Source organism: Nesoenas mayeri, assembly GCF_963082525.1.
Source record: "Nesoenas mayeri genome assembly, chromosome: 3".
NCBI classification, from domain to species: domain Eukaryota; kingdom Metazoa; phylum Chordata; class Aves; order Columbiformes; family Columbidae; genus Nesoenas; species Nesoenas mayeri.
In genome coordinates, this window is record NC_137544.1 from 104,730,474 (window position 1) to 104,758,348 (window position 27,875).

General features: G+C 42.2%; 1 protein-coding gene across 1 annotated transcript; it reads right to left on the reverse strand.

The window, feature by feature from the left end:
- Positions 1 to 7: 7 nt before the first annotated feature.
- Positions 8 to 25,942, reverse strand: LHCGR (luteinizing hormone/choriogonadotropin receptor; the record flags this gene model as incomplete). Its single annotated transcript, XM_080341951.1, has 11 exons — positions 8 to 1,250; positions 3,606 to 3,686; positions 6,923 to 7,108; positions 8,308 to 8,382; positions 9,049 to 9,117; positions 11,762 to 11,839; positions 11,931 to 12,005; positions 12,498 to 12,572; positions 15,239 to 15,313; positions 19,263 to 19,334; positions 25,797 to 25,942. The coding sequence occupies 11 exons, from the start codon at positions 25,940 to 25,942 to the stop codon at positions 8 to 10; spliced, it is 2,175 nt and encodes a 724-aa protein (XP_080198077.1).
- Positions 25,943 to 27,875: the final 1,933 nt, after the last annotated feature.

Consider the following 27,875-nt stretch of genomic DNA (forward strand, 5'->3'; position numbering starts at 1 on the left):
CTCTGGTTTAATTTTCATTGCAAGGTGTCTTGTCCCGTACTGCAGGATACGGCTTCTCTAATGCCGACAAGAGCAGCAGCACTTGTGAGGCTTTGCTGGGGCCTGGGGCTGAGCTGCCGTTCTTGCAGTTGGAGGTATAAGCAGAGAAATAGTTCATCCTGTAAAGCTCTGCTCGGCTCTTACAGCAACCAAACTTGCTCATCAGCAGAAAGAAATCCCTTCGGAATGCTTTGGTGAAAATCGCGTAGAGAAATGGATTTGCGCAGGAGTTGACAGGGTAAAATAAAACCAGCAAAATCTTGGAGTTTGTCACTGTGATGAGAGGTACTTTAAAGGCAGCGGATATGGCAAAAAAGGAGATGGGGGCCATGCAGGTAAAATCCGTGAAGATCAGTATTGCCATTCTCTTGGCGACCTTGGTATCTTTATTGGCAGCTACAAGCTCTGGGTTCTGAACAGCTATGTAAATCTTAATGTAGCAAGCACAAATGACAATGAAGGCGACAACGTTGAGCACTAAGATCAGCAATATGTAGGCTTGGGAAATACTCGTTTCGATATCCATGGGTAAACAAATGCTGACCTTCATGTAACTGCTGACCCCGAGGAGAGGCAACGCTGCTATGAAGATGGAGAAGACCCAGCCGCCGAGCATGATTGGCACGGCGTGCCGCAGCCGCAGCTTCCGATCCAGCTGCATGGCATAGGTGATGGTGTGCCACCTCTCGATAGTGATCACTGTCAGCGTGTACACCGAGAGCTCACTGGCAAAGACGGTGAAAAAGCCGGCAGTGCTGCAGCCGCTGCCCGTCTGCCAGTCTATGGCGTGGTTGTAGTACTGGCCGCTCGTCTGGGCGTCGACAGAAGCAATGAGCAGCAGGTAAAGTCCCATGCAAAAATCGGCAAAGGAGAGGTTGCACATAAGGAAGCGAGGAACGGTGAGCTTGTAATGGCTCGTTATGAGAACGAGGAGTACGGTGAAATTGCCAGCAATGGCAAGGATGTTGATAAACCAGATCAGGACTCTGAGAAAGCTGTATCCCAGGATGTCTTCGCAGGGATTAAATGCATCTGGTTCTGGAGTGCACGTGAGTATTTTAGGCTGACAAAAGTCATACTCAAAGTCAAAGTCGGTCATTTCACTGTCATCGAAAATGGCTGAGTAGCTATAAGGAGAGGTTTCTTCATCTGTTGCGAATGGGTAAATGCTCTTTTCTGCTGACCACAGCGATGTGTTGTAAGAGTAATCTCTGTAACTATTTAAAAAACCCCCCCCACAAATAGAAGTGAATTATTTGTTACAGGCTGCTCACACTCTTTTGTAAAATACAACAGATAACACTTGTTTTAAAACAGTTACTTCCTACATGTGTTTCTACAGGGTGTTGACATATAATGAAGCTTTGTAAGGATGCTTTTTGTTTGGGTAGCAGCCTTGGAGAGCAGCAGAGGTCATAATCACATCCACAGAAATGCTTTCTTATACAACTTATTTGCAAGTATTTAATATTGATTGCTTTGGAAGCAAGCCATCTTTCTCATGCTGCTAGTGCACTGTTCAAACTGCAATAACACTCGAATTGATTGATTATAGGCTTGATGTATATAGGTCTATCAGAAATTTATAGAAGCCAAACTAAAATAACCTAAGGACTTTAACTGTGCAGCCTTACCTCCCCCAGGAAATGAAATTATCAAAGTCCTGAGACTACATATGACTTGGGAAGTGATGAGGAATTTGATATTCACAGTACTATAAGATGAAGAGTAGAAGTGCACAGTTAACTAATGTCAATGGCTAGGATGATCTTTTGGGGCCCCTTCCAATCCCTAACATTCTGTGATTCTGTATTAAGTTTAGACTGGACCCAATGCCTAATTAGAAATATTTCTACGTGTTTAAAACTGATCTCTCTAATCTCCAGGTCATCAGTAGTGTGAGGATAAGCCTGACAAAGAAGAAACATTTTATAAACAAGCACTGTCCCTTCAGATTCCCTGCCAGAACGGGTACCTATTTGCAGAACTATCCAGAAATATCCATTCCAACTGTGTTTGGGCAAACACTCAATCTGCAGTGTGAGACTTGGAAAACTTCTCTGTGGAGGACAACTCCTCAGAAAACGGGCAGCTGTGGGATCACTTAAATACATGCTTAAATTTCTGCATCTACTGAAGCATATACATTAAACTATTTTTCTGGAGCAGGGTCTCAACTGGCAAATGAAGCTGAGCTGCTTTTCAGCTATTCCTGTTGGGCAAATAACTTTCCAGTACTGTTATCCTAACTCTTCTCCCTGTACATGAAAATATGCCCAATCTCTTGCTGCTTCTTGCCTGAGTTAAACTGGTAGAGCAGGGAATATATTTAACTCTATTTACTAATAAAAAATGTTTGTGGGTTGCTGTGAGGCCATGCAAACACGCTGCCATGTGCCAGCTGGTTTTTTTTTTTTCTTCTAATAAGAGCTCAGGACTGTCAGCTGATTTCTGCTGTGGTTCCCAAACTTTGCAACTTACAGCCCTTCAGCCCATGAATCATGACCTTCATTTGCTTAACATAATGTCTGCTTGGAGAATTGCTGGTATGGAGACTTACCAAAGCAAAAAGCTTCAGGAGCCAATAGACTGGGCAGACCATTTAATGCACAGTAGGAGTGCAACAGATGCTAACCCAAAGCAGGCGATTACTCTGGTGTAGGCACTGGTGATTTGTGTGATCATATTTCTCACATATTTCTTTACACAAGGCCGAATAAAACTAGACTGCAAGTGTAGGAGACCTCATGAATCAACCACTAAGATAATGTCCAAGGAAGTCAGCATCCCAGTGAATCAATCACACGTGGCTGTTTTTAGCTGTTGGAATTTTGTGACCACAACCTTTTCTTTCCTAGACACTGCAATGCTCTGACCCCACCTCATGACTGAAGAGAAGTCCCATGGTCTCCCATTTAGATTTAGAGGGATGGAGAGTTGCAGAGCCTCAAACTTCTCTTTTAAATACTGGCTTAGAGCCTGTGTCATCCAGCATGGCCAACAGCAACAATTTTGATTTTAGCCTTTCTCATTGTCCTGCTGAACACCGTCAAACAGAACTGTGATGATATGGAAAGACAGATTTAGAAGAGGTAAACCAATTGCAGGGGGTCAGAAAATTTCTAACTCAGGGGTTCTATTTCTACCATGGAAAACTGCTGACATATAGACTTTTAATTATCCTTTCTATAGGCAAAAAAACCCCCCACAGTAGCAGCTCTTTGAATCACGCAAATAACTGCAATTATCTCAGGGCATGAAAAGCCTCCATGTAGGACATTAACTTTCTTAAATATTTAATCACGCCTTTGAAAGTCTTTCAAGAATTCAGAAGAGAAGCTGGAGTGAGTAAAGCTTATGAAATTGTTTTTTTCCCCCCTTTTGCTTTTTAACATCAAAATCACAAATCTTGGTCTAATGATCATAAAATTGCCACTGTGCAACTTGTAAGGGTGACTAGGTCGGCAGCAAAAGACTTGCTTTTTTGGAAAAAAACCTACATGAACAGCAGGAGGGCAAGGTCCATATTTGCTACTTCCAGCATCTGTAAGCAGAGAGGTACTTACAATATTTCATTTGTTGGTTTCCTCATGGTGCTTTCACACACTTTGGAGAAGTTGTCAAAAATAGAAAGCAAGGAACTTTGTCTGAAAGAAGGATGAAAAGGAAGTTGAATTTCAGTCTGGATTTTGGCCAAGTTCTCATCTTCTCTGCAAGTGATCTTCACAGACACATAAGGTGAGCCAGAGGTGGCCTCACAGTAGTGTGAACATTCACGTAGAGCTCTAGAAGTGGGGAGGAGAATGCTTCAAATACTGTGGCAGTAGCCAGTACCTCATGGGGGGATAAAAGGATGGTCTTTCAGCTTGGTTATTGTTTATGATGTATTTTTGTAGTGAAATAACTTGAGCTGGAACTAAAAGGTATGTTTTGCCTCATGAAATATTGTATTGAAGTGGGCCAGGTTCTCTACCGGTATGAATGTTAGCAGTTATGCCTGCTTTTAGAGAAGCGCATGTTAACAATAGCTGGGAAGTTCGCCTGATACTCCCTTTTCAAAAACCATTTGGGATCTGGAGGTAGACCTTACATGCTGGAAGAAAAGCAATTTGAAAAGTACAAATTGAAAGATGACCTATTTGGGAAAATCTCTGGTTCTGAGGCTTTGAAAGGATGAGCCAGGTACTCTGCCAGGGTGAATGGAAATGGCTTTGTGTGACCTCATAGCAACAGCAGAAAGAGCTGGCAAAACCACTGTGCTCTTTTGTGTACTCCTAAGAGAATCAGACACTTGGAAGCTTATAGAAAGTTTTATGTATAATGAGAGACATAAGGTTTTAAGATGTCAATCTAAGCCTCTATGTGATGCTTATAAATAATGGGATGGCAACAGAAATAGGCAGTTTTTCTGTAATTTTTTTGAAGATGTGGTATAACCTGCTTCCCCTGCCCCCTTGCCATCCCTCTCCCATTCAGACCAGTGGACAAAGGTCTTGGGGACTGAATCCCACATTCTACCTCTCTTACATGGCTCAGGGAATGAGCACACCACAATTGCACCCCAGAAATCTCAAGAGTATTTGGTGTGAGTACTATCATTTCCCTAATGTCTGTGATGCTGACTTAAGTGACCCTGCTTGCCCGGTGAGATACATGCAAGACCTTGTCCCTGTATCTCACTGAGCAGAGTGTGCCACCCACAGGTGCTAAGGAATGAGATATGGGCCAGTAAAGACTATGTGGGATGACTGTATATAGGGTGCAGGGCAACAGAACAGGCTAGGAGACAGAAGCAGGCTGCAGCTGGGTGACCATGAGAATACATAACCACACAAAGACTTCCCTGTGTAACCTGGGAAGGTCTTGGGAGGCCTCAGTCTCTGTGTCCCTCTGCTATCACCAGTAGATGACAAGGTGTCCTGGTTTTGTTAAAAAACAAGTTTCTCTTTTAGTGAATTTGCCTGTCAGCTAAAGCCTTCATATTAGCTGCATTTTCCTGGAGAACCAGATACTTGTTTTGGTAAACATAGCAATGGAATGCAAACTAATTGATAAGCATGGATGGACATCTCGCGAGAGGGACAACGAGAAACAGGTGACCAAGAAACTGACCAACTGTGTGTAACATTCCATTCACGTGAATACTTCATATAAAAGTGGGAGATCACAAGGATCTTGTCCCTTTTTCCCTTTTCCTTATGGCCGACATTAGGAGAGGACCTTGCGAGTTGTCCCTGCGAACTGAGGCCTAGTGACAGACTGAATCCAGCTCCGGTTGGCTGCAGAGTCCAATCCAGGACTTTGGGTGCCGGCTCTGCAGTTGCTGAGACTTTCAAGATTGGTTTTGTATATTTTGCATTATTTTCTCTATTCTTATTAGTAGCATTAGTAAAACATTGTTAATTTTTCCAACTCTGTTCTCTCTGTCCTTCTTTCCCTCCCGATCGCCTGTCCTGAGTGGGAAGGGGGGAGAGCGAGGGGCAAAAGGGGGAAGTGGAGGTGGAGAGGAGGTTAACAATACATCTGCCAGGGTTTTATTGTCACCCTGCAATCTAAACCCTTGACACAAGGAAGACGGCCAGAGATCTGCCTCTTGTTCCTCTGCAGTAGCTGGTCATATAGAAGATAGAGCCCATGACTTGTACAGGTTTTTCCAGCAGCTGGGGCTGTGCAGATGGGTAATGTGCCAGCACTGCTCTGAATCCAGCTGTGCCCCAGTTACTTGGGCAGCACAGTTTCTTGATTTGCATTTTTTTTTTTTTTTTTACTAAAAAAACAGCCACCAATTATAAGAAAGCGACTAACTCAAGCATCCCTGTTTTTATAGAGTATGATAACGTTGCAAACTCAAGCACCTGAAATTAATATCAGAAAAGTAGTTGTCTTCATCAGAATGAATAAAACTTTTTGGTTTATTTTGGTCCCAGAGTTGCTTCGGCATTGAATGTGCTCAGAGATTTAATCTGGAACTGAATCCGAGTTTAGTAGCAATTGAAACCCTTGACTGTAGGATCTTCACTCTACTCTTGCTGAACCAGGAACCACTTAGTAGAATGATGGATGCCAAGAAAGCATAGTATCATCCCTAATTTTACCCTAAAGAACTGAAATCTACTCCTGCCTTTGCAATGCAGTGCTGATGTGATGGCATACAAGTTGCACAGATCAGGCTTCCCACAAATGACTGCTCCGTACGTCTTTTCTGTAGCCTTCATTTGAGACAGATGGGAAGCAAGGCATCCTCATAGCCTCAACTAACCTCATTTGGAGTTACTTTGGCTGCCTAAAGCCAACTGAGGGTTGATTTCTTTGAAAAAAAAAAATGCTGAAAAATTAGTTCCAGTTGTCTGAGATTGACCTCCCCGAATTAGCAGATACAAAGCTCTCTCTGGGCCATGGTTCCAATAGCGAGGAGACCAATACTGTCTATTGCTATCTGAAATGATGGGGACTAAACCAAATAACCTCTTTCTGCAGGATTCCTAATTTTGGTGAGTAATTGAAAGCCTGCCTTTTCTACTAGGCCATCATATCACCCGCATTAGATAAGCTACATAGCTAAAGGCTATTGATGGACGCCTATCTTCCAAGTAGGATTTTTAATTGAGATACCAAGAAAAATATAAGCTTTAAGCAAACTCAGAATAATGTTCCTGCTGGCACATCCTGGCACAGGATGGGATCCATTTCTATTCTAAAATAAATCGAGGTAATTGTCCTGGCTTTAGCAGAAATCTGTTGTTTTGTGTGAGGCCTCGCTATGTACCACAGCTTCCTTGTAACTGGGATAAGGATAATCAAACCTTGTGAGCTGAATAAAACTGAATTGCCATTTTGGAGCTTCTGAAGTATTGCAATACAATAATGCGCTATTCGTACTTACTTTTCTGTCCTTAGATTTCGAAAAGCACAGCAGTGGCTGGGATACGTTAGAACAGCTTCCAGAAGATTGCTGAATTTATCCAGTGGTGGCAGTCTCTTTAGCGAGTAAGATGACGTTGCATTTAAGACTTGAACGGCCTCGAGCCCGTAACTAGGCAGGGACTCCAGCGCTGTGTAAGAAACATCCCTGTGAAATAAAGGAAGTATTATCTTTTCACATGTATAAAAATACCACTGAAGCGCTGATGGTAGGTAACCGCAACTCATTTTTTGACAAAGGCCTAAATCTGCAAAGCCATTTCAGCACCTGATACCCAGCTCAGAAACACAAGAGCAGTGGGGTAAGAGCATTCCTGCAGCCCAGGAGCCCCAGTGAGGCAAGGAGCTCACTTTGTTCTGGGGAAACCAAACCCCATTGTTTCAGGGGATGTCCCTGACTTCTCTGTTTGAAAGTCACTAAGCATGGAGCAAGGGATGGCTCTTAAGGCCAGAGAAAGTGGGTGAACGTGACTCTCCAGCCAGCTAACAAGTAAGATGCCCTCATGGCTCTCTGCTTGGCTCTGAAGGGCTGTTCTAGGTGTTTTAATTAAATGGTTATTAAACACATAAAATAATCCATCATTCTTGCCAAGACAAACTTAAGCGCTTTGGCTTTGAGTAACTTTAGAGGAATGTTTTTCAAGTTGGGTAAGGAAAGGCCATCGACATGACTAAGGATTTTCAGAGTCAGGCTGTTAAACAGGGGAAAAAAAGGCTACAATTGTGAAAGTGATATTAGTAATGCCATGTACTGTAAAGCAGCAATAAAAGGAACAAAATGGCACGTGCAGCTCATAGTGCTATTTATGGAACCACCCACTGGGTTTTATTGCACAGAGTTACAGCCAGTCCAGCCCTCCAGTAAGTACTTGATTAATAAAGCATGAGGATGATAATAATGTGTATGTGTATAATAATGTGTATTCAGCACAGGCTAATAGTATGCAATCAGCTAGTTCAGCTTTATGACCAAATTCTAAAATAATATGTTGTAAAAACATACTCATCCTACCAAAGAGAAGTTAGTTTGCAATGTCAGAACGTAAGGCACAGGAATAGAATCAGGAGGATGTGACACAAAGTAAAGGCCAACATATCTAAGAGGCAGAGGTCAATGCCAACGCTAAAACTGGCTGATAAACATTTGTCATGGTGCAAACTGAGCCTTCCACTCTGTGATTTCATGACATCTCGTTGACATATTTCCATTTTACAAGCAGAGGGTAAAAGATTATGTTTTCTTCCAGACTCAAAGCCTGTGTTTGCTGAGATGATGCAGCCCACGTAGCACATCCAGGTTCCCATAGGACACCTAAAATCCCAGGTAACGGAGCGGTGGGTACTTACAGGACATCTGGCCCTATGGCCCCTCTCAGGGCGTCGTCATGTATCCACCTGAGGTTCTTATTGTCCTTCAAGATTCTGTGGAATTGAACATTAAGTCTCTTTACATCCATATTTTAAAATAACCCTTTTTTGTTTTCTTCTTTCTGTCTATTTCAATCCTTTCTCCCACCATAGTGGTTGTTGTTGCAATATCTGGCCTGGGAGCGCTTGAATTTCTCATGAGACCTTTCCTTCTGCTGATGCCACCAGATCACTGTAATCTATGCTTAATTCTGATAATTTCCAGTTTCTTCTGACTTAAACCAGCAACCAATCTGGTTCCTTCACTCCAGCAGCATATATAAATGCAGCAAAAGTTGTGTCTAAACCAAGAGGCTAGTCCCAGAGCCTGCGAGAGTGATCTAGAAACTGTTGATGTTTCCAGATGTAAAATGTAGGTTTGGGCTATGGTTTCAAGATTTCCACTACTGCTGCTAAGTTTAAGAATGTATTAAATTTTGTTAAAAATTATGAGCTTTTTAAATAAAAAACCTGCAGCATTCTAAGGGATAGTGTTTGAGGAAAAGCAGTAAGCACTGCAGGATTAACAACTGAGTCGCAATGACACTGAAATGTGCAGTTTTCTAATGAGTATCAGAAAATGCAAGACACAGCTCGTTAAGCTGAAGGAAGAGCCTCTGACTGTACTTGAACTACTATTTCCTGTTTAAAAAAAATATGGAGGAGGTGAAATGTACTCACAATTGATTCAGCTTTGTCCCATTGAAGGCATGGCTGTGGATGTCTTCAAATCCATTTTTATATAATCTCCTGGGGATGCAAAAAAAACATGCAAGGAAAAAACATGTGGAAGATATGAGATTATGTTAGGTACTACAGGTTTAAAATTTTAATGCTGCATTCATTTTAATGAAGAGAGGATCTTGCTTATAAAGAACATAAGTAACTATTGCATGATTTATGTTAACTCTAAAATGAAGATAAAATTGCAGCTTAAATTCCCTAAGCACCTTCCTGTTTAGCTGTTGAAGAGAATTTCTGCTTACGTACAGATCCTCCCTGCTCTGAGGAGCTCACCTGTGCCTGCCTTGGGCTGAGATCCAGAAACAAGACATTATTCTAAGTAGGCAGACAACAACCTGGAGGCAGAAGACCTGGACTTTGTGGTCTCAGCACATGCAATGGAAGGCTGCCAGGGCTAGAGAAGTGTCAGGTGGAAAGCAACTCTAAAACAAGAGGGTGCTGATGGATTGCAGATCCAGCAGCCCAAGAGAGAGCTTTGCAGAGAGGCAGGGGTGAGTTGTGCATCATCCAGGGGTCAGGGAGCTACCAGCTCCTCCAAAGCAGGGCTGCTAAGCTGGGTTTGTGCTGCAGAAACCTTGCTGTCCCCTGTGCTGCACCACGGATGCTTGGTGCCACGTTGAGTTCTTCATTCTCCACCCTGGGACCAGATGGCTGGGCTCTGCTGCACCTGAGGTCCAGCTGTCCTTTGTTAGGAGATCTAACCTATGAGTCCCATTTCCCTGAGGAAAATCCATTTCTGATATTAAGTTCATGTTTCCATTAGAATTTCAATATTATAATTTGTATATAGTACTTTTTCTTTAATATTAAGCCCTAATGGAAAATGTGCTGAAGTTTATAAATTACACAAAATCTCTGCTTCTTCACTTGTTTTTGGGAGAGCAGAATCTGGGGCTATGAAACGTGCTCCCAAGAAAAGCTGGAAGTATGGGCTCCAGAGCGCCTGGCTACAATTGATGTGAGAAGGTATCTATCTCAGCACGATGCTGAAATAAGTGATTTCCTTAAAAAACCATGAGGATATGTAGGATCACTTTCCCCATCCACATGAAACACTTAACTGTTTGAAAGACTGAATTAGCTATTTGTAGTGCACAGTATTACTTCAGGTTGACTTTACACCTTCATACATGGATTACTTGTGTTTCACCAGACCGTGCTGCAACAACCAGAATTATTTCAGCTAATTACAGTTAACCACATGGGGTGGAGTTAACATGTAGCTCTACAATTAGGAAGCTGCTGATAAGGTAATTATTTTCTTCTTGTGGTGAGCTCTCTATCAGAAAAGGATGGGAGAAAATTATCATTAGCTGTTTCCAGACTGATTTTGACTCCCATTTAATACACTTTAGAGTTACAGTAAAAATTTTAAGCACCTTTCTCAGTCTCTTGCACGTTCATTTTCTTGCACCACTAACAGAATAATAATTTTGCTGAAGTTACTTGGAGAACTTGCTGGTAGGAAAGAGGCATATAGGATGAAATTATACCCTAAACTAAGCAATTGCTCCTCTTTAACGTTTGGTGGAGTAGTCTTCAGTCACATTTATGCTCAGCTCCTCTAATGGTTGCAGAAGGTATTGGTCAATGCATTTAAAAAAAAGAAATCTCTATTGAAATTACTGTCATGCTCACACATCAGCCTGATGTAGTGCCCAATCCAGTCAACTACAGCACTTGCTTGTGTGCACAGCTCATTTGCAGGTGCAAGTATTGATGGAGTTTTGTGTGGGGGTTTTGGTACACTTTTGTCTCAAGGCAAGACTCTCCATCTGGATGTGTGCTGCCTTTTAAATATCAGTCTGGTCTGCAAAGGTTGGCTTTACTGGCCTCCAAATGGGTATTTGTATCTATATACACAAAGTAGTTGGCCTGCTGCTGCCAGCTGTTGCTCAGCTGGTCCTTCCTCAGGAAACCTCAATTCCAGCCCTGTCCTACGGTGAGGCTCAGTCTGTGATTCTTCTCCTATTTCAGCACTTTATGGAAGTCTTTGTGAAGGCAAGAGTCCTGTGGAATCCACACGTGGTTCTTGCTGTGCTGACAGATGACATCTCACTTTGGCTTTCTGCTGCTTTTTGCATCCCTCGAGTGGGGCATCTCATTTGGCATCAAACCAACCTGTCTCACAGGTGGCTGTGCCAATGAATTCAGAGTTTGCTAAAAGAAAAGTCTTGGTGGGGAGAATCAACATAATCCAAGTCAAGTGAAATCAGGGTAAGAACAAACATTGGTACTTTGTACCTCGTCTTTGGAGGGAACCTGATCCACAGTATCCACCTGCTTGGTCCCTGCAAACATTTTTTTCAGGAAACCGCATCACTGAAGGAAGGAGAGAGACCCTGGCCTCCAGCGCAGCTTTTGGAATTTATGTCCTGTTGATAGTACTTTTAAAAACGGTGTTGCATGAAAGATGAGGATTTGGATTTTTTCTCATATTTTCTTTCCTATGTGAATTTAGCTTTTGGATAATATCCTGCTCTTCAGCTTGAAGAACACCTCTCTACTTCCTAAGCATTTCATTTAACTCATAATACAGACATGTATTGTATGGGGCTTAATTTCAAGGTTTTTATACAGTTGAGCTGCTCTCCTCAAGCTGAAGTGTTATCTTCACAGAAGGAACTGCAGCTAGGACTGTTTTACTTACAGTGTCAGCGATTCGTTGTTCATCCCCTGGAAAGCATTTTGTGGTATAGTTGTCATACGCAAGTTATCACAGAGCTCCCTTTGGGATTAAAAAAAAAAGGCATTTTTGTCAGTGATCCAGGAACAAGATGGAAAGACTCCCAGCTGGGTTAGGTTGGGTATCTACTTACAAAATAAAATGAGCTTCTAATGAGAAGATCTGTGTCAGGTCTGGAAACAGTCTTAATCCAGTGTTACAAATGCTCCTAGAGAAAAGCATAATTCTTATTTACAGGAGAAAAGATTACCAGAGTGAATGCAACAAGAAGTCAACTTGGTAGGTGCAAGTTTAACAATGTATTAAAAGGTGACAAATTTTCAGTTTTTGATTAGGCTCCAATTGTGTTTGTAAGACCTATAAAAATTAAGTTTGTAGTATCCTCAAGCAGTGCCCTGGAGAAGCAACGTATGTTACCTCTACATTAAGCACAAAGAAGAGATTTAGTTACCCCTTTAGCATGTTATCTTGTCTATCTGAAAGCTTTATTCTAGAAATAAGCACTTATCAGAGCTAATTTGCAGACTTGACTACTGGTTTGTCCATTACTACCCAGGCCTGGTCTACTTTATTTTCTTGCCTATTTAAAGACTCCACTACTGGTTAACTGCCCATTAAAGGTACTGTAAATGATATATGTACTTTTAGTGTACCGTAATGCATGAAAAAAGAAGTCAAACAGAAAATAACTTTTTCTTACAAGTATTTTAGCCTTGGAAGGTTTCTGAAAGCTCCGTCCTCGATGTGCAACAGGTTTTTTGTGTTCAGGATTAATCTGTAATGAGGAAAAAGTATTTCAGTATTGTATTCGTTATACGTTTGGGAGGATCCTGAATTTTGCTAGCCATTGGCCTTGTCAGAAAACAGTCAAGTGTAGAACATGACAGAAGGCTCTCCAGCTGCACACAAACTTTCTACAAATACACTGCGAGTCCATTTTGAAGCACTGTTGGTAACTGGTAATAAAAGTGGCTTGTAGTTGTTAGGTAGCTGACAGAAGGTGATGGCTCCTGAATTCTCTTTGTTCACTGAGCTGAGACAATTTGGATATCCTGGTCACTGGTGGGAATTAGCATTTTGCCATCATCTGGTGGTTCCTTGGTATAGTTTTGTGCCCCTCACTACAGGAAAGACATTGAGGTGCTGGAGAGAGTTCAGAGAAGGGCAACGAAGCTGGTGAGGGGTCTGGAGCACAAGTGTGATGAGGAGCGGCTGAGGGAACTGGGGCTGTTCAGCCTGGAGAAAAGGAGGCTGAGGGGAGACCTTATTGCTGTCTGCACCTACCTGAAAGGAGGTTGTAGCGTGGAGGGTGTTGGGCTCTTCTCCCAAGTAGCAAATGATAGGACAAGAGGAAATGGCCACAAGTTGTGCCAGGGGAGGTTCAGATTGGATATTAGGAAAAAATCTCTTCACGGAAATGGTTGTCAGGCACTGGAAGAGGCTGCCCAGGGAAGCGGTGGAGTCACCATCCCTGGAGGTGTTTATTACAAAAGATCTGTGGATGAGGTTCTTAGGGTTTAGTGCCAGAATTAGGGTAATGGTTGGACTCTGATCTTAAGAGTCTCTTCCAACCAAAATGATTCTATATGTGTTCTGGGTTCACAGCGTGTCTAACACAGTGAGCTTCTGCTTTACTGCAGGAGCTCTGAGGCACAAGCCCACTACCATCATGGTGACGGTGCCTCCAACTGGTGGTCTTGGGGGTGGGGCTGAGCAAGGAGCCTGAGCTCTGCGCATCTGTGTGCATGCCTGGTCCTTGCCCTGCAATCGGATTCCTTTGCATCATCCTGTGTCTCCATCATATTAATGAGGCAGTTCCTCAGATGGTTTAAAATGTTAGACCACCACGGTCTTCATTAGATAGTGGCTAGTAGCACCAGATGCCTGCTTAGATCTGCATGAACTGGGAGATGGAGATAAGTATGTGAGAGGTGGGTGTTGGTCTCTCCTCCCAGGTAACAAGTGACAGGACTAAAGGAAACATCCTGAAGTTACACCAGGGGAGATTTAGATTGGATATTAGGAAAAATTTCTTCACTAAAAGAGTTATCAAGTACTGGAACAGACTGCCCAGGGAAGTGGTGGAGTTACCATCCCTGGAGGTATTTAAAAGATGTGTAGATATGGTGCTTAGGAACATGGTTTAGTGCTGGACTTGGCAGTGTTAGGCTTATGGTTGGACTCGATGGTCTTAAGGGTCTTTCCCAACCGAAATGATTCTGTGATTCTGTCATCTGTGATATACTGTTTGCTAGCAGGTGTTCAAAAAATGGGACAGACCCTCTCAATCAAGGAGCACTTTCTGTAGCTGTACTATTTGGTAAACCTATCTATTTGCATAAAAGCTCAATAGCCATAACCCAGCTACCTCTTTATGCAGCTTTTACAAAATTCAAAGCTTTTATCATGTGAATTTGCAACAAGAATTCAAATCCAAGAATGCCAATGAACCTGCCTGCCCTGATTATCCATTGAAAGTGGCCTTGAGTGCAGCTTTGGACATGAAACCCTTGCAATGTGATCCTTGTAGAGCATTCAAGGTTCAGATAGGTTTTCTTGCTAGTTTCCTGTAGCTCTTTAATGATCTTGCTCAGCTTTTTGGTTTTGGCAAATGACAAGCTATCCATAAACTGTAGGTAAATGCATTGGGTCAAATCTTTTATTCTGTCCCTAAACTCACCACTGATTCTACTGGAAGCAGGACCCAGTCTGAGGTGGACAAATCTGTATCTCTTGCTTATGTGAGCAAGTAACTGGCTTCAACGGAGTACAAGGGGAAAAAAAAAAGATGGATTTGTCCTCGCTCAGTTGCACTATTTTTAAGCCTCTCACTGATCATGCTGTGTGAAAAAGGCAGTAATGAGATATTGAATCAGATTTATGGTTTCCAATTTCACTAAATATTTCAGAGCATTCTCCCAGTCATTGCTTTAACTCACTCTCTCTCTCAGAGGCCTGTACTATGCAGGTCAAATTTAAAATGGGTACATGTTCTGTTTGACTGATATTTTAGTGCTCAACAGAAGAGCTATGCATACTAAGCAGATGTATTTAAATACTGTAGGCCTTTAAAAACTGCATCTTCAAAAAGGAAGATTTTTCTCATCTGTTGTCATCTCAAATTACTTCCCCGCTTAGAAGGCTCGACAGTGCCGGCAAAAGTAGACACAGAGCTCCACTCCCATTGTGGAGCTCACTGAAAGCAATGGGATTTCTATGCATGGATGTCTTTGCAAGATTTAGATCTCCAAGGCTAGACCTTACAGATTGCTCACTATTTTATATGAGACTTTGGAGAGAAATGTTTCTCATTATAGATCTAATCCAAAGCTAAGCAAAATAACAGAGGAAGATCTGTACCAAGAATGCTTCTCTGGAGACTCTTTACTCTTTGATGATCCTAAATCATGACATAGACACCTTTCTTTAACTGATGCTTACATTTCAGACAAAGTGGGAAGGCTGTCAAATGCACTTGCTTCTATTCTCTCTAGGGAGTCGCTCTGAGAGATTTCACTGTAATGAAAAGGCAGACACAAAGCAATACATTAATGGAAAAGATACCAGAAATCAGCTTTCCACTTCATATTTACTTCTTTTATACACAGTTGTTCACCACCCCCCCCCCCCCCCCCGCCCCAATTCTTGTTTGGCATCAGTGTCTGTTCATGTCTCCCCTCAGGCACAGAACCATAGAATAGTTTGGGCTGGAAGGGACCTTCAAAGCTCATCCAGTCCACCCCCCCTGCAACCGGATCAGGTTGCTCAGAGGCCCAGCCAGCCTGGCCTGGAATGTCTCCAGGGATGGGGCATCTACCACCTCTCTGGGCAACCTGGACCAGTGTTTCACCACCTTCATTGTAAAACATTTCTTTCTCATGTCTAGCCTGAATCACCCCTCCTTTAGTTTAAAACCATCACCCCTTGTCCTATCGCAACAGGCCCTGCTAAAAAGTCTTTATTATAGGCACCTTTTAGGTACTGAAAGGCTGCGATAAGGTCTCATGAGAGCTGGTGCCAGCAGGGTTTGAGAAAGACCAGCCTTTTGCTGTCTTGGCAAAGAAGTATGCCAGCCCTTTGGAATAAGAATCTCTTAACAGCCAATCTCCATTTGCTCACGAAATTGTAGGTAGGGTAGTGGCTCAGGGCCAGAACTAATGTAAAGAGTGAGCCTAAGCCTGTGAGCCTTTTGCTTTTATCATCGGTGTTGCTTAGTGAATTTATTTGCATGGGTAAGGATGTAGATCAAGTTCATGGTGCTTCATACACTATTATTAAGTCACAATGATGGTCATCTAATCCACTAATGTAGAAATACATAAATATGCATTCAGTGCACGTTATGAATAATTTTTGGATGTAAATGCCTTTTTTATTCCATACATGCAAATGGAGAGGAAGTGGCTCTTTTTTACCACTACACCAACCAACATGACCGTTTTTGTAGGCACTGTCAGATTTTGATGTACTGATGCTCTTATTCAACATGTATTAAGAATAATGAATGCTGAGTATAGAGAAAAAGAAAATATACTTATTCGATGACTGTGAAATGCTTGCTAGATTAAGACTTATGGGGCTACACAAAACTGACTGCTGAAAGTAAATATTCATGCATATATAGGGTAAAAGTCTTCCAAACAATGTTTTCTCTTGACAGAATTGACTGGAAGGGCACACAAACTGAACCTAAGATTATACACTGTCAAGAAAAAAAATGTTTTTCCAAACAACTGGAATGCATCTACAGAATCAGAGCCAGTCTTATCATAGTCCTGAGAGTTATCTTATTGCAATTGTAATTGCAAGAAAATAAGGATATTAAAACCCTTAGACCAGAATGAATTGTTTTTTCATTTGTAGTGGCAAAGGTGGATGCGCACTAGAAATCATATATTAAATACGTATAAATTTCTTACAGAAGTATCCATTATTTTTTCCATAATCAGAATTCAGTGAGATTGTTATTTTTGGTATTGCACGAAAGAAAAATGGATGAAGAACAGGTGGCCTGCTGAGTGCCTGATCCTTAAAGACTCATGGGCTGGGAAGGGTCAGTGTCTGGTTGCAGAACTTGAAGGCTCTTTCAGGTCTGGGGCCTGAAAGATCGTCCTTCGTGTTGCTCACTGGCTCCCCATTTATATGTGTTCGAATGAGTTATGGCAGTGAGAATAATTTATCATCTGATTTGCAGATGGTGCTGAGTTGCCAAATAGATGATTTAGAGATTTATAATTTAAAAATATGCATTTTTCAAAGTAATACTAAATCTCAATAAGATTATGAAGTGTTCTGTAGATTTACTTCAGACAAATAGATCAATTTCTGTGCTGTTAATTTGAAGAGATACATTAAAGGATGCAGGCAAATAAATTAAATTCTCTTTATGGAAGAGAAAATGTCAATGAACAAAACATTCTCTGTGAGGAATAGTATATGCATACAGTTTGGGAAAGTTTAGCCTTAAGTCATACAGGTAGGAGAAACTTTGTAGATTTCAGTTGGTCTCCCATCTGAAAATGATAAAGTCTCATTAATCATTAAGATGCAAGTGATTGCAATAATACAGTGCCATTGGACTGTACTGTAATACTTCACTGTAGTGGAATACATGCAGCAGGGTTTAGCTTATTTTCTACTTGCTAGAGTTACAGGAACATATAATTTGAACAAAATTGTTTAACCAATTTTCACTAAAAGCTAAACTAATCCAGTTGGGTCTATTCAGGCATTGGCATTACCCTCATCCTTCAAGTCTTTGCCTTCAAAACTGAACCACAAAAGCGTTTTCTACTTTCTCTGTTTCCTTGAAAATAAATTATGTAACATCTAATATATATTTTAATATCTGATGCGCTATGTGCTCTTCACAGGTGAAGAGAAGTACAAAAAGTACATCTTGAAAAGAAAGTGGCGTAGTTTGTGCTGTTTCTTTGGTTCTGGAGGAGGTTATCCCCCTATTCTGCATTGCACTGGTGTGTCATCAACTTTGTGCTTTAGAGATGTACTGGTTTGACTGAAAATGAGTTAAATTTCTTCATGCAGCTAGAAACCCTTTCTTTCATAGCTAGCAGGCTCACTATCTGGACTTAGTTTGAGAACAAGAGATAACACCCCAGGACAGAGTTAATGTTTTTAATTGCTCTGGTCTGAGAGCCAAGGACACTCTGAGTTCTGCCCACAGGTGTGAGGCAGCGAGGAAGGGGGCAGAGATGGGGCAGAGCTTGACTGGCATCCACACTGATCAATAAGAGTATTCCATCCCATTAGCATCATGCCACATATTTAAGGAGAGTTGGCATCTTCTGTCTCTCTCTCTCTCAGGCATTTCTCTCTCTTGCTCTCTCTCAGGCATTTTTTTTTTTCTCTCATGCGTTCTTTCTTAGCTCTTTTTTATCAGAGCCAGGGGAGTTTGGTTTGGGACGTTTAGTTCTGCCTTTTGCCATTTTACAGAGGCCTCTGGGCTTTTCTGCCTTTTTCCTCTTTTTTCTCTGTTCGGGACCAGGGCGCTGCTTCCTGGGGCTGGCTGCTCAGTTGTGGACAGTTTGTGAGGAATTGCCTTGAGTATCTTTTATTTCTATTTTATATGTATATATACATACATATATACACACACATATATATACATATCTATATAAAACTAGTAGTGTATTGGTATTCTGTTATTTTATTAAACTGTGTTTATCTCAATCCAAATTTCTCCCTTCCCTATTACCTTCCCTCTCTCCTCTATTGGAGGGAAGGGGGCGAGTGAGCAGATGTTGCGGTTGTATTGCTAGCTCAGGTTAAACCACGACAAGAGACCGCTCAACGCAGACAGAATAAAAAAATAGCAAATAATGGAGACTGAAATGTGCCATCTTTCAGTTAGAACAATGGAAAAAAAGGCAAGAGTGGTCGGACGAGCCTTACAGTGTGAGTCCTTGACATAAAATACGTACAAAATGAAGGGAGGGGAAGCAACACAGGCCCAATGTGCAAAATTACAGCCCTTCTAAACCGAAAGATCCAAGAAAGGGTTCAGCCCTACTGATCCCCTGCCAAGCTTATATTTCAGTGCAAAACACCAAAGAAGTATCTTATTTGGGTACTACATAAATGTATTATCACAGAATGCCACAGCTATCATGGCAAAGATAAAGTGTTATGATAGAAATAAATCTCCTCTGCCAATCAAAAGCACCTGTCATCAGCTATTAAGCTGTATCCAGTTCTCTCCAACACATTTGTTATGTGATCTGTTAAGGAACTCCAGGAAGTCATATCTTTTCAGAGAATATTTTACATATGGTTTATAAGAAAAGAAATGCTATGTTATCTTTCCCCAGTGTCTTTTTCACCAATACTATGTTTTAGCAACATATTTTCACATTATTGTAAAAAGATTTCATTTGGGATGGAGGTTTATGATAGAATTTCTAGTGAGAAATTAAGGAAAAGCCTATGAAAAATTTTGTCAACTTACATGATGAAGGCATCTCTAAGTCCTTCAAATGCATGTGATGGGATTACTTTTACAGGCAGGTGAGTAAATAATCTGAAAAAAGAAGAGAGGGAGGAAGGGATTGTGAGGCACAGGGTTTCCTTGTTTACAGATTGTACCATTATGGTGGGCAGAAAAACAAAAAAGCATAAAGCCATTTTATTTCACCCGCAGTTCTTTGTTCCTCTGGAGTCTGATCCACTTACCATTCATCTCAGTTAAATGGAATTCAAAGGATATTGGGTCACTTCCTCAACAGCATAAATTTAAGACTAATCACCATCAAATCAATAATAATCGTAACCTATTAAATAAAATAATAACCTCATGGAAGTGGTCTGCTACATTTACAGTCAAGGGAAGATAAAGGCTTATTTAAAGTTAGTTCTGCAGAAAAAGTGGCTTTCATGTAAATCTTTTTCTCTATAAAACAGTATCTTTGCATTCTCTGGATCGTGTTCTCCTCCCAGCAGTATCCCTGTAACATTGCAGGGTTGCACCCTGAATTCATTGGCAATGCACTGGCTGTGTACAAGTGTAGAAGAGTCAGGCCTGGTGTGGTGAATTTTTTGGGGTTTTTTTTAATAAATTGCATCAGTGTGGCTAGTTGATTAGAAGCAAGTTTATATTTTTGTTTTTAATTTTTTAGTTACTTTGAATGAGAAGTTAATAACGATGTGGAAGACAGAGCTGCATTTTACCATTCTGCTCCAAATCTGAATCAGAATACTTTTACCAGCCAATTTATCTAGCCATGACCACACTCTCCCTGATAAAGGCCATAGGAAAATATTTAACATATTTCAAGACGTTATCTCTGTGCAAACAGATAATTGCTCCATTTTGTTTTATAATTACAAATATCTAGTCAGAGACATTTGTTTCCCATCCTTAAACCCCCCTCAAGGTTTTTTTACTGAAATGTGTCCGTGCTATTCATATAACCTGCTTTTTTTAAAATTCGTCATCATAATTCTTTATCCAAAGACAATTAAAAATGTTTTCCAACTTTTATATATATATATGTATACATTATATATATGCACATATGTCATGCCCACACAATATAATGGCAGGCTATCACACATACATATGTCTTGGGGTTACAATTCTAGAGGTACCAAGGAGCCTGGGAGTCAATTCCTAGCTATGTTCCAAATAGTCTGTATGATTTGGGGCAAAGCATTTAGTTTCCTTGCACCTTGACTCCCTGTCAGCAAACTGGGAATAGCAGTTCTTCCCTACCTAAGAGGCACGTTTTTGATGCTGCTGTCTCGAGATGGATGCTGGCACGTCGTGTTGCGTGTGAGGTTTGGTTAAATCAGAAATGAAATTAAATCATGTGTTTTGAAAAAAATGTATTTGCCCCTGAAGGGACAGAAGGGTAGAGATAATCCTGTAGTAGGGCTCAATACTCCGAGCCAAAAAGAAAACAACTTCAAGAAGTAATAAAAAGTAGAAGCTGAGAAATTCCTGCTCTACAACCCTGGCAGCAGGAACCTCCTCATAACTGCACCATCGGCTGGGTCTGCTTCCAGAATAAACCATGCCTTTTGTGAAACTGTTTGCAAAAAGTATTAACATTTACCAAAAAAAAAAAAAAAGGAATGTTTCTGAAAGTGCAAAAAAGTAAAGCCAGGTCTTGGCTTTTAATGACGTCAAAATCTTCCTCCCAAGAACCTCCTATCTTCTACCCCCTGTGATGTGCCGGTGAGCAGTATGGTAGTTGTAAATTCCCGTAATTCATGGCTCAGACTGACCTGCTGAAAGCCCTTGGCAACAGTGCTCTGAGCTGAGACACCTCAGCTGGGCGATTAAATTTAAGTGGGATGACCCAGCACTTTTAACACGTACTGTAGTTAAACTGCATGACAGCAGTTAATCCATTCTGTATTTCAACTTCATTGGTTTTTGTTTTTTAATTCTCATGAGTTCACCTTGATAGCTGGAACTGTGAACTCATCTGCATTGATATTACCTCGTCCCATTAAGCATCCCACCAAACAGCAAGAACGAAGGAAAAAGGCAATGCATAAGCAGCCTTCCCTCTTAATCCTCAAAATACTGGTGTAGCATGCATAGACACTTCCACATTGACAGAAACATTTGAATTCACCAAAAAGGTAAATGTTCCCATCCCTGTTCCTGCCCACTTTATCTTGTTGGTTTGTACCTGAAACCTTGCCTGTTTTAAAAGGAAACGTGTTCATTCAGATGTCTCTATACTTACAACATTTTGAAGAAGATCCTTTAGCTTGCTGAGCACAATCCAGCCTCTGTATATAAGCATTTAGGTTAATAGAGTTTTGAACTGCTTGTTGCAGGATTATTTTTTTCCAAAGCGCCGAGTAAAGCGAGGTCTTATCTCATGTGTTGAAGTCTGTGCTATTGAACATGACTGATGTCTTTGATAGCACACAATGAAACTCAAGCAGGTACTGGCAGGAATTAAATATTGATTTCTTTCTGAGAGCACTCAGATTGTGACACTCAGATGTGACCAGTTATTCATCTCTTAGAGTTGAGGAAGCTTTTGTCAAAAAAAAGAAAGAACAAACTGGGTTTTACAAAGCTACAAAGCCTTTATACATCTAACCTGCCCATGCTACTAGCCAGATTTCTGTAGCTCATGAAAGGATGGATGCATCCATCTTTAATACACATTACCAACACCGTTTTGAGAGTGTTGTTAGTTAAAGCCTGAACTTTTGCACTTTTAATAAAAACTGTGATGTTTCTTTCGTAGTTAATACATCACAACTTGTATGCTTGTACCCCCTCCTGCCATTCAGCAGCTGACAATACCGCAGCTCCAGGTAACTGCAGAGCTTTTCATCCTTGGAGAAGGGATGGACAGAAAGGAGTGGGGAGCCAGCCAGCCGTGTTGGCATTCACCAGCCCTTAGCGCTTCTGTAAATCAACCTAGGTTTTCAACGTACATAATTCTAGGCAGTAAGGTTTGAAATGGCCAGGCTAAATATCTGTAAGGCTATCCAAGAACATTAGGAGAGGCAGCACCAGTGTGTAGATTGATCAAATCCTGTCCTTGCTTGGTAGCTGAAATAATGTCCTCTCTTCAGCTAGCATTTGTTTCCTGTATTTTTGTTTTGAAATCATAGAGTGGATTTTTGACAGGGATGATTGTCTTCCTTTTATTAGGAATATTGGGCCCTGTAGGAACCACGAGAGCAAACCACCTTCAGCTTCCTCTGCTGTGAATATATGGACAGAGCAATAAGAGCTCTTTAGAAAATGTTCATGGGTGGTCTGTCTCAAGGATGCAGTGGCATAAAACCACTAGCATATTTTTATTTTAATTTTTTTAAATTCTGGCATATAGCAGAGGCAACTTGACAGAATTTGACAACAGTTTATATCTGCTAAAAGATAAGCTTCTGCTCCTGCACTATCACAGACTCCAGCTTCAAGAGAAGCTTTTGAGAGATCTGGAGACCAGAAGACCGCAGGACCGCTGGCAGACCTGTTCATGAGGAATCAAAACACAAGCCCACTCACACTACTGGAGAAAATCTCTGTATCACAAAACCGGCCTTTTTCAAAATGTGATTAGTTCAACTGATAAATAATAATAATAAACTAAAAAAACCCAGCAATAGGTATGTCTTTATAGCAACGGGTATGAATGTGTTACTGTAGCTGGGTTGCCTGTTATATATTAGTATGTCTATTTTATAGGATTACTCATATTTCTAATGCCCCGAAGGTGAATTCTTGCTGGGAGTGGAAAACATCTTATTCTGTGGTGTCCTTGGCCTTAAATCAGAAGGACTGGGAATATTGATTCAAACTAAGACTGAAAGCACCGTATTTTCCTATAGTTTTTACCAGCTTCTGGGGGCAGCGTAAAGAGTTGGCATTGAGTTCTAAAGTCCTGTATATCAGGCATTATCTTCCTGAAATGTGAACTATGATGCTGGATATATCACATGAACAGCCAAAGAGTACTTTCTGCTAGGTGGTGACGGGTGAATATCCCAAAGATGCAAATATGCCCGTGGTGGTAGAAATGTCTACTTGTTCAGTCTTTTGCCACAAAGCTTTGGACCTGGTGCCTGAAATTAATCGTGAGCCACTCACACTACTGCAGAAACCCTTCCCCACCCCCTCCCCGAAATTATTAGTGCGCTTGCAAGCACTACACTGCCATTCCCCTGGTGCACACAGGTACTGATGTGACTATGAAGGTACAAAAGAAACTTTGTCTTGCTTTGTCTTTCTTATAAGGAAGCTGTGCAGGGGAAGAAGACGGCTAAAAAGATATTGGTAAAGTATGGAAAGAGAGGAAGTCAGTAAAATGACAAAGCTGGAAAAACAGCATGAGGTAGACAGTAAGAGAGGGGGAGAAAACGAGCAAACAGGAGGGAAAAAGCAACAGCTGAGTGGATAAGAAGACACTAGTATGAAAATCAAAGGAAGAGGTGAAAGCAAATAAACTTGAAAAATAACTAAAATACAGTAAGAATACACATACACCTGTAGGCTTGGAGACTACATTCACTAGTATAGCTTTGTAATTGTCTGATGAATGTAAGTTTTCCATTAAAAACAAAGAAACACCACAAAACCCCAAAATACAAAGAAACTGAAATTTAATATTATAGTTCCAGATTCACTATAAATCAGGTTGGATGTGGCCTGGAAGCAGGAGCTGGACATATCTGTGTAAATGCAGACTGAAAAACAGAGATTTTTTTGACCTCTGAGTGTAAATATTTTCTCTGCAGTATTGTGCAGAATCTTGGTTGAATTATTTTCTGACTATAAAGTTGGTTTCTACAGCCAGCCTAATAGCTGGACTTTGTAAATAACTGTATAGTTTAAATGTTATATTAAAGGTTGAAAGGGAAAAAAATCTTCCCTTATTTTTGCCCGTAATCTAGTCTTGTTGATTTGAGTGAAACGTAACTGGCAGCAGCCATAAGCCCATTATCTGTCTTAACCTCATCACTGAAGTTGGGATGTGATTTCTGCTTAGAGTGACAGATTGAAAAAGGAAAAATAAAAGTGTAAACCAAAAAAGAAAGAAAATAATCAAATAAGTTTAGAAACATGCTTGTTGCAATAACTCTGGAGAGTCCCTCCAGCATCCACAGGCTCTGCTTTCTCTGACACTAAGGTAAAACGGAAATGGGGAGGAAATAAACCTCAGGATAGAGATGTTTCTAAAAACTGACTTTGGAGGAAGGATTCACATGGCTCTAGACTACTACAAATTAGTATTTCTTGCTTCTATCAATTCTTGAGCTAGGGAGAAAGGAAAGAGGAGACCAGGGATAGTATCATCTCTGGGGAATTTCAAGAGCATATTAAATTTACAAACAAAATTGCTGAAAATTAAAAACACAGGCTTTGTTACCAAAAAGGGCACAATAAGAAAACTCCAGCTCAATTCTTCCACAGATAACCAAAGGATCCTAGAAACAACAACTGTGCTATCTGTTGGTCGTCTAATCCCATATTTTGACGCCATGATTGTTTAGATCAGTGTTGTGATAGAGCCCTTAAACAACACAACACCACTCGAATACCTACATATATCAACTATTTGGTTTGGTCTACTAGATCATGAGTTTGGAATATGATGTGGAAGTGAGGTAAAGGAATAAGCCTGTGATTCCCTATTGTTACAATTTAATCCTAATTCCCAGAGGAGCATTAGGCAGAAGGATATGATGAACCACCCCATAGAGATCTGAACAACTGTGAAAACTCACAGCAGCTTTTTTACTGCCAGAGAGGGAAAAAAGATAAGCCACTAACTTGTCACTGAGTTGGACCCTGAAAAGAGGCAACGAGCACTGCTAGGAGGATTCTGATGCTTTAATATGGGAGGCTTTAAATTGCATAAGCTTTGGGAGAAGATGCTGGGAAAAGTCAGATTTGTGAAAGTAAAAACAAACAAACTCCAGAACTGGCAGAGGTTTTATGAACAAATATCGACCGTTTAATCAGGTTTCTTTAAAGTTACCTAGGCCACTACAAGGCACTATTTTTAGAATAGGAAAGGCAGCTTTTGCGTCCTGTCACGGCAGGAGAATGAAGTTCAGACAACCGAACCACTTCTGTCACCGAGGCTGGTGGCGTACAGCAGGAGCTTTTGAGAGTGCAACACCTTGCCCATTGAGAAAAAGTCCCGAAAGGACGGGCATCTTCTTCCTGAGGACAAAACCGCTGCCTCCGGGCTCCCGCCGGACTCCTCACGGTCAGGCAGCGGCACGTCAGGCTGCGAAACCCGCGTACAACTTCAGCCCCGACTACACCACATCTTCTCCCCTCAGCGGGATGGGAGACTCCCCCAAACTGCCGCCGCGCCGGCAGAGAGCACGGCCGGGGCGCCGGGAAAGGCAGCGCTGCTCCGCGGTGCGCGTACTGCCCCAGACCCCCGCAGCGGACGCGGAGCAGCAGGTCCCCGGCACCCCGCCCGCTCCCCCGGGCACGTAACAGCATGTCCCCCCCCCCGCCCCAACTCTGGCCAATGCGCCCCGCGGTACTTACGCGCGGGCGGGCGCGGGGAGCGCCCCGTGCGGGGGCGGCGGGCAGCGCAGGGCGCCCTGGCTGCAGGCGCAGCGGTGCGGGCAGTGTCCGCCCGCCCCGGGCAGCAGCGGCGGCAGCAGCAGCAGGGCCAGCAGCGCGGGGACCATGGCCGGCGCGGAGCACCTCGCCGCTCGCCGCTCGCCCCTCGCCTCTGCCCGCCTGCAGCCCGCGGAGCACGGCCGGCGCCCCCAGCTCCTCCCGCCCCCGCCCCGGGGCGGGCTTGCAGCCCTCCTTGGCGGGGGAGCCGCGCCCGCACCCCAGCCCCCTGGGCTTTCCGGAGGAACCGCCTCCCCGAGCGTGCCGGTACTGATAAAGTTGCCTGCAAAGCCCACAGGTGGCAAGTGGAAACTTTGCGTCGATTTTCATGGGCTCTGCAAACAGCTCAGTCCCCACGCTCCCCTCTCCAGGAGGGTCAGGAGCACAAGTGATGGCTCTTCATTCCTAGAAGTGTTACTTGGCCAGTGGGATCAGTGCAAAGCACATACCTAACTCTGCATCAGACTGCATTGTGTGCAGGGCAACAAGAGGATGAGACCATGGAGGTGTGGGCCCTAGAAGCTTCCATTTGTCTGACTATTAACTGCGTTGAGAGCTTCTATCTGGGGGAAAACAGGTTGCAGTTCTCTTAACAGGGTAAATGCTTATTGTGCTGATACAGCAGCCTCGTTAGTGGATGGGAATGGTTGGGATACAAATGTCCCTGTCAAACACTCTCTTATGGCTCCACACACAGTTGCTGTATTGCTGATGAAGGGTTATAATTTGTCTGCTGGGTGATCAAAGAGAGGCATTTAAGGGTGCATGACTTATTACTTTATGATCAATTATACCCTTTGCGTGAAAGAAGTAATCATGTTTTCAGGACTACTTATCTTCACAAAGGTCCATTCATATTGTAAGGGGCTGTTTTCCACATAACTATCATTATTGCTATTGTTATTATTATTTATTACTGCAGCTATAGCTTCTAGAAAATATACTTAGAAATCAGGACCCTGTTTATGACGTGTGATGGAGTAAACCAGCAAAACAGATAATCGCTCCCCAGAGTATGATTTGCAAAATAAGTGAAAGAGTATGTCATCAAAAGCTACCTCTCTCTTCAAATGTATCCAGGAAAAAGTCCAGGAGTAAAGGAGGGAATGGCCACGCACAACATGGGTTTTGCCTGAGACAATTCTTCCAACTGTAGCTTTAAAATAATGGAATTAAATAATAAAGCATTTTACAGGTTTCAGTGTTTAGGACTAAAATACGAGACAGGAGTGAGGTGTGTGAGATGTGTGGAGTCCAGGTGCATCGCCGTGTTCTCAGTGAGGGCTTGGAGACAGAGCACTAAAGCACTAAACAACTCCCATGCTCTGACATCAACAGCATGACCTGTGTCCATCCGGATCGGGAACGAGAAACAAATCTTGCGCAGGAGGATAGGGTGGCAAAGCCCTGCTTTGTTGTCCCTCTCAAGAGCACTACCATCCATTCAGCCTCCTTCTTTCAGCATCATACCGTCCGCTTTAACTGATAGTGATGTTAGCTTTTATTCTGACCTTGCAATGGTGATGAGGTGCACTCCATCACTTTATTCTGCTATGCTTGGCATACTCTTTTTCTCCACCACTACAGCAGGGTTATTCTGATGGATGTTCTATCTAATTCCAGCTAGCATGTGCCTTTATATTGATCTGTCCTCCTCCTCCCCACCTTCCCATCACCTTTGTAGCCAAGGAAAGTGGTGGGGTTATAAAAGCGAGGGACTGACTGAACCCTGCCAGCTGACAAACATAGGATAACATTGAGTCCTTGCGAGGACCTGCTCGTGTGAAGTGCAGTTTCCTTGAGGTCTGTCCGTATGCTACTGCCGACCCTTTCACAACACCCAGCTTCCAGCACCGTGTCTGGGGTCCTGCAGCTTTGTTTCCTACAGGAGGAGCAATCAGTGAGGAAAAATCTGGGTATATTCTTGTGTTATTTGCATGTGCTCATATACATTGATTTGGGAAGGAGATGGCCAGAAGGCAAGCAAGAAAGTCCCTTCTTGGA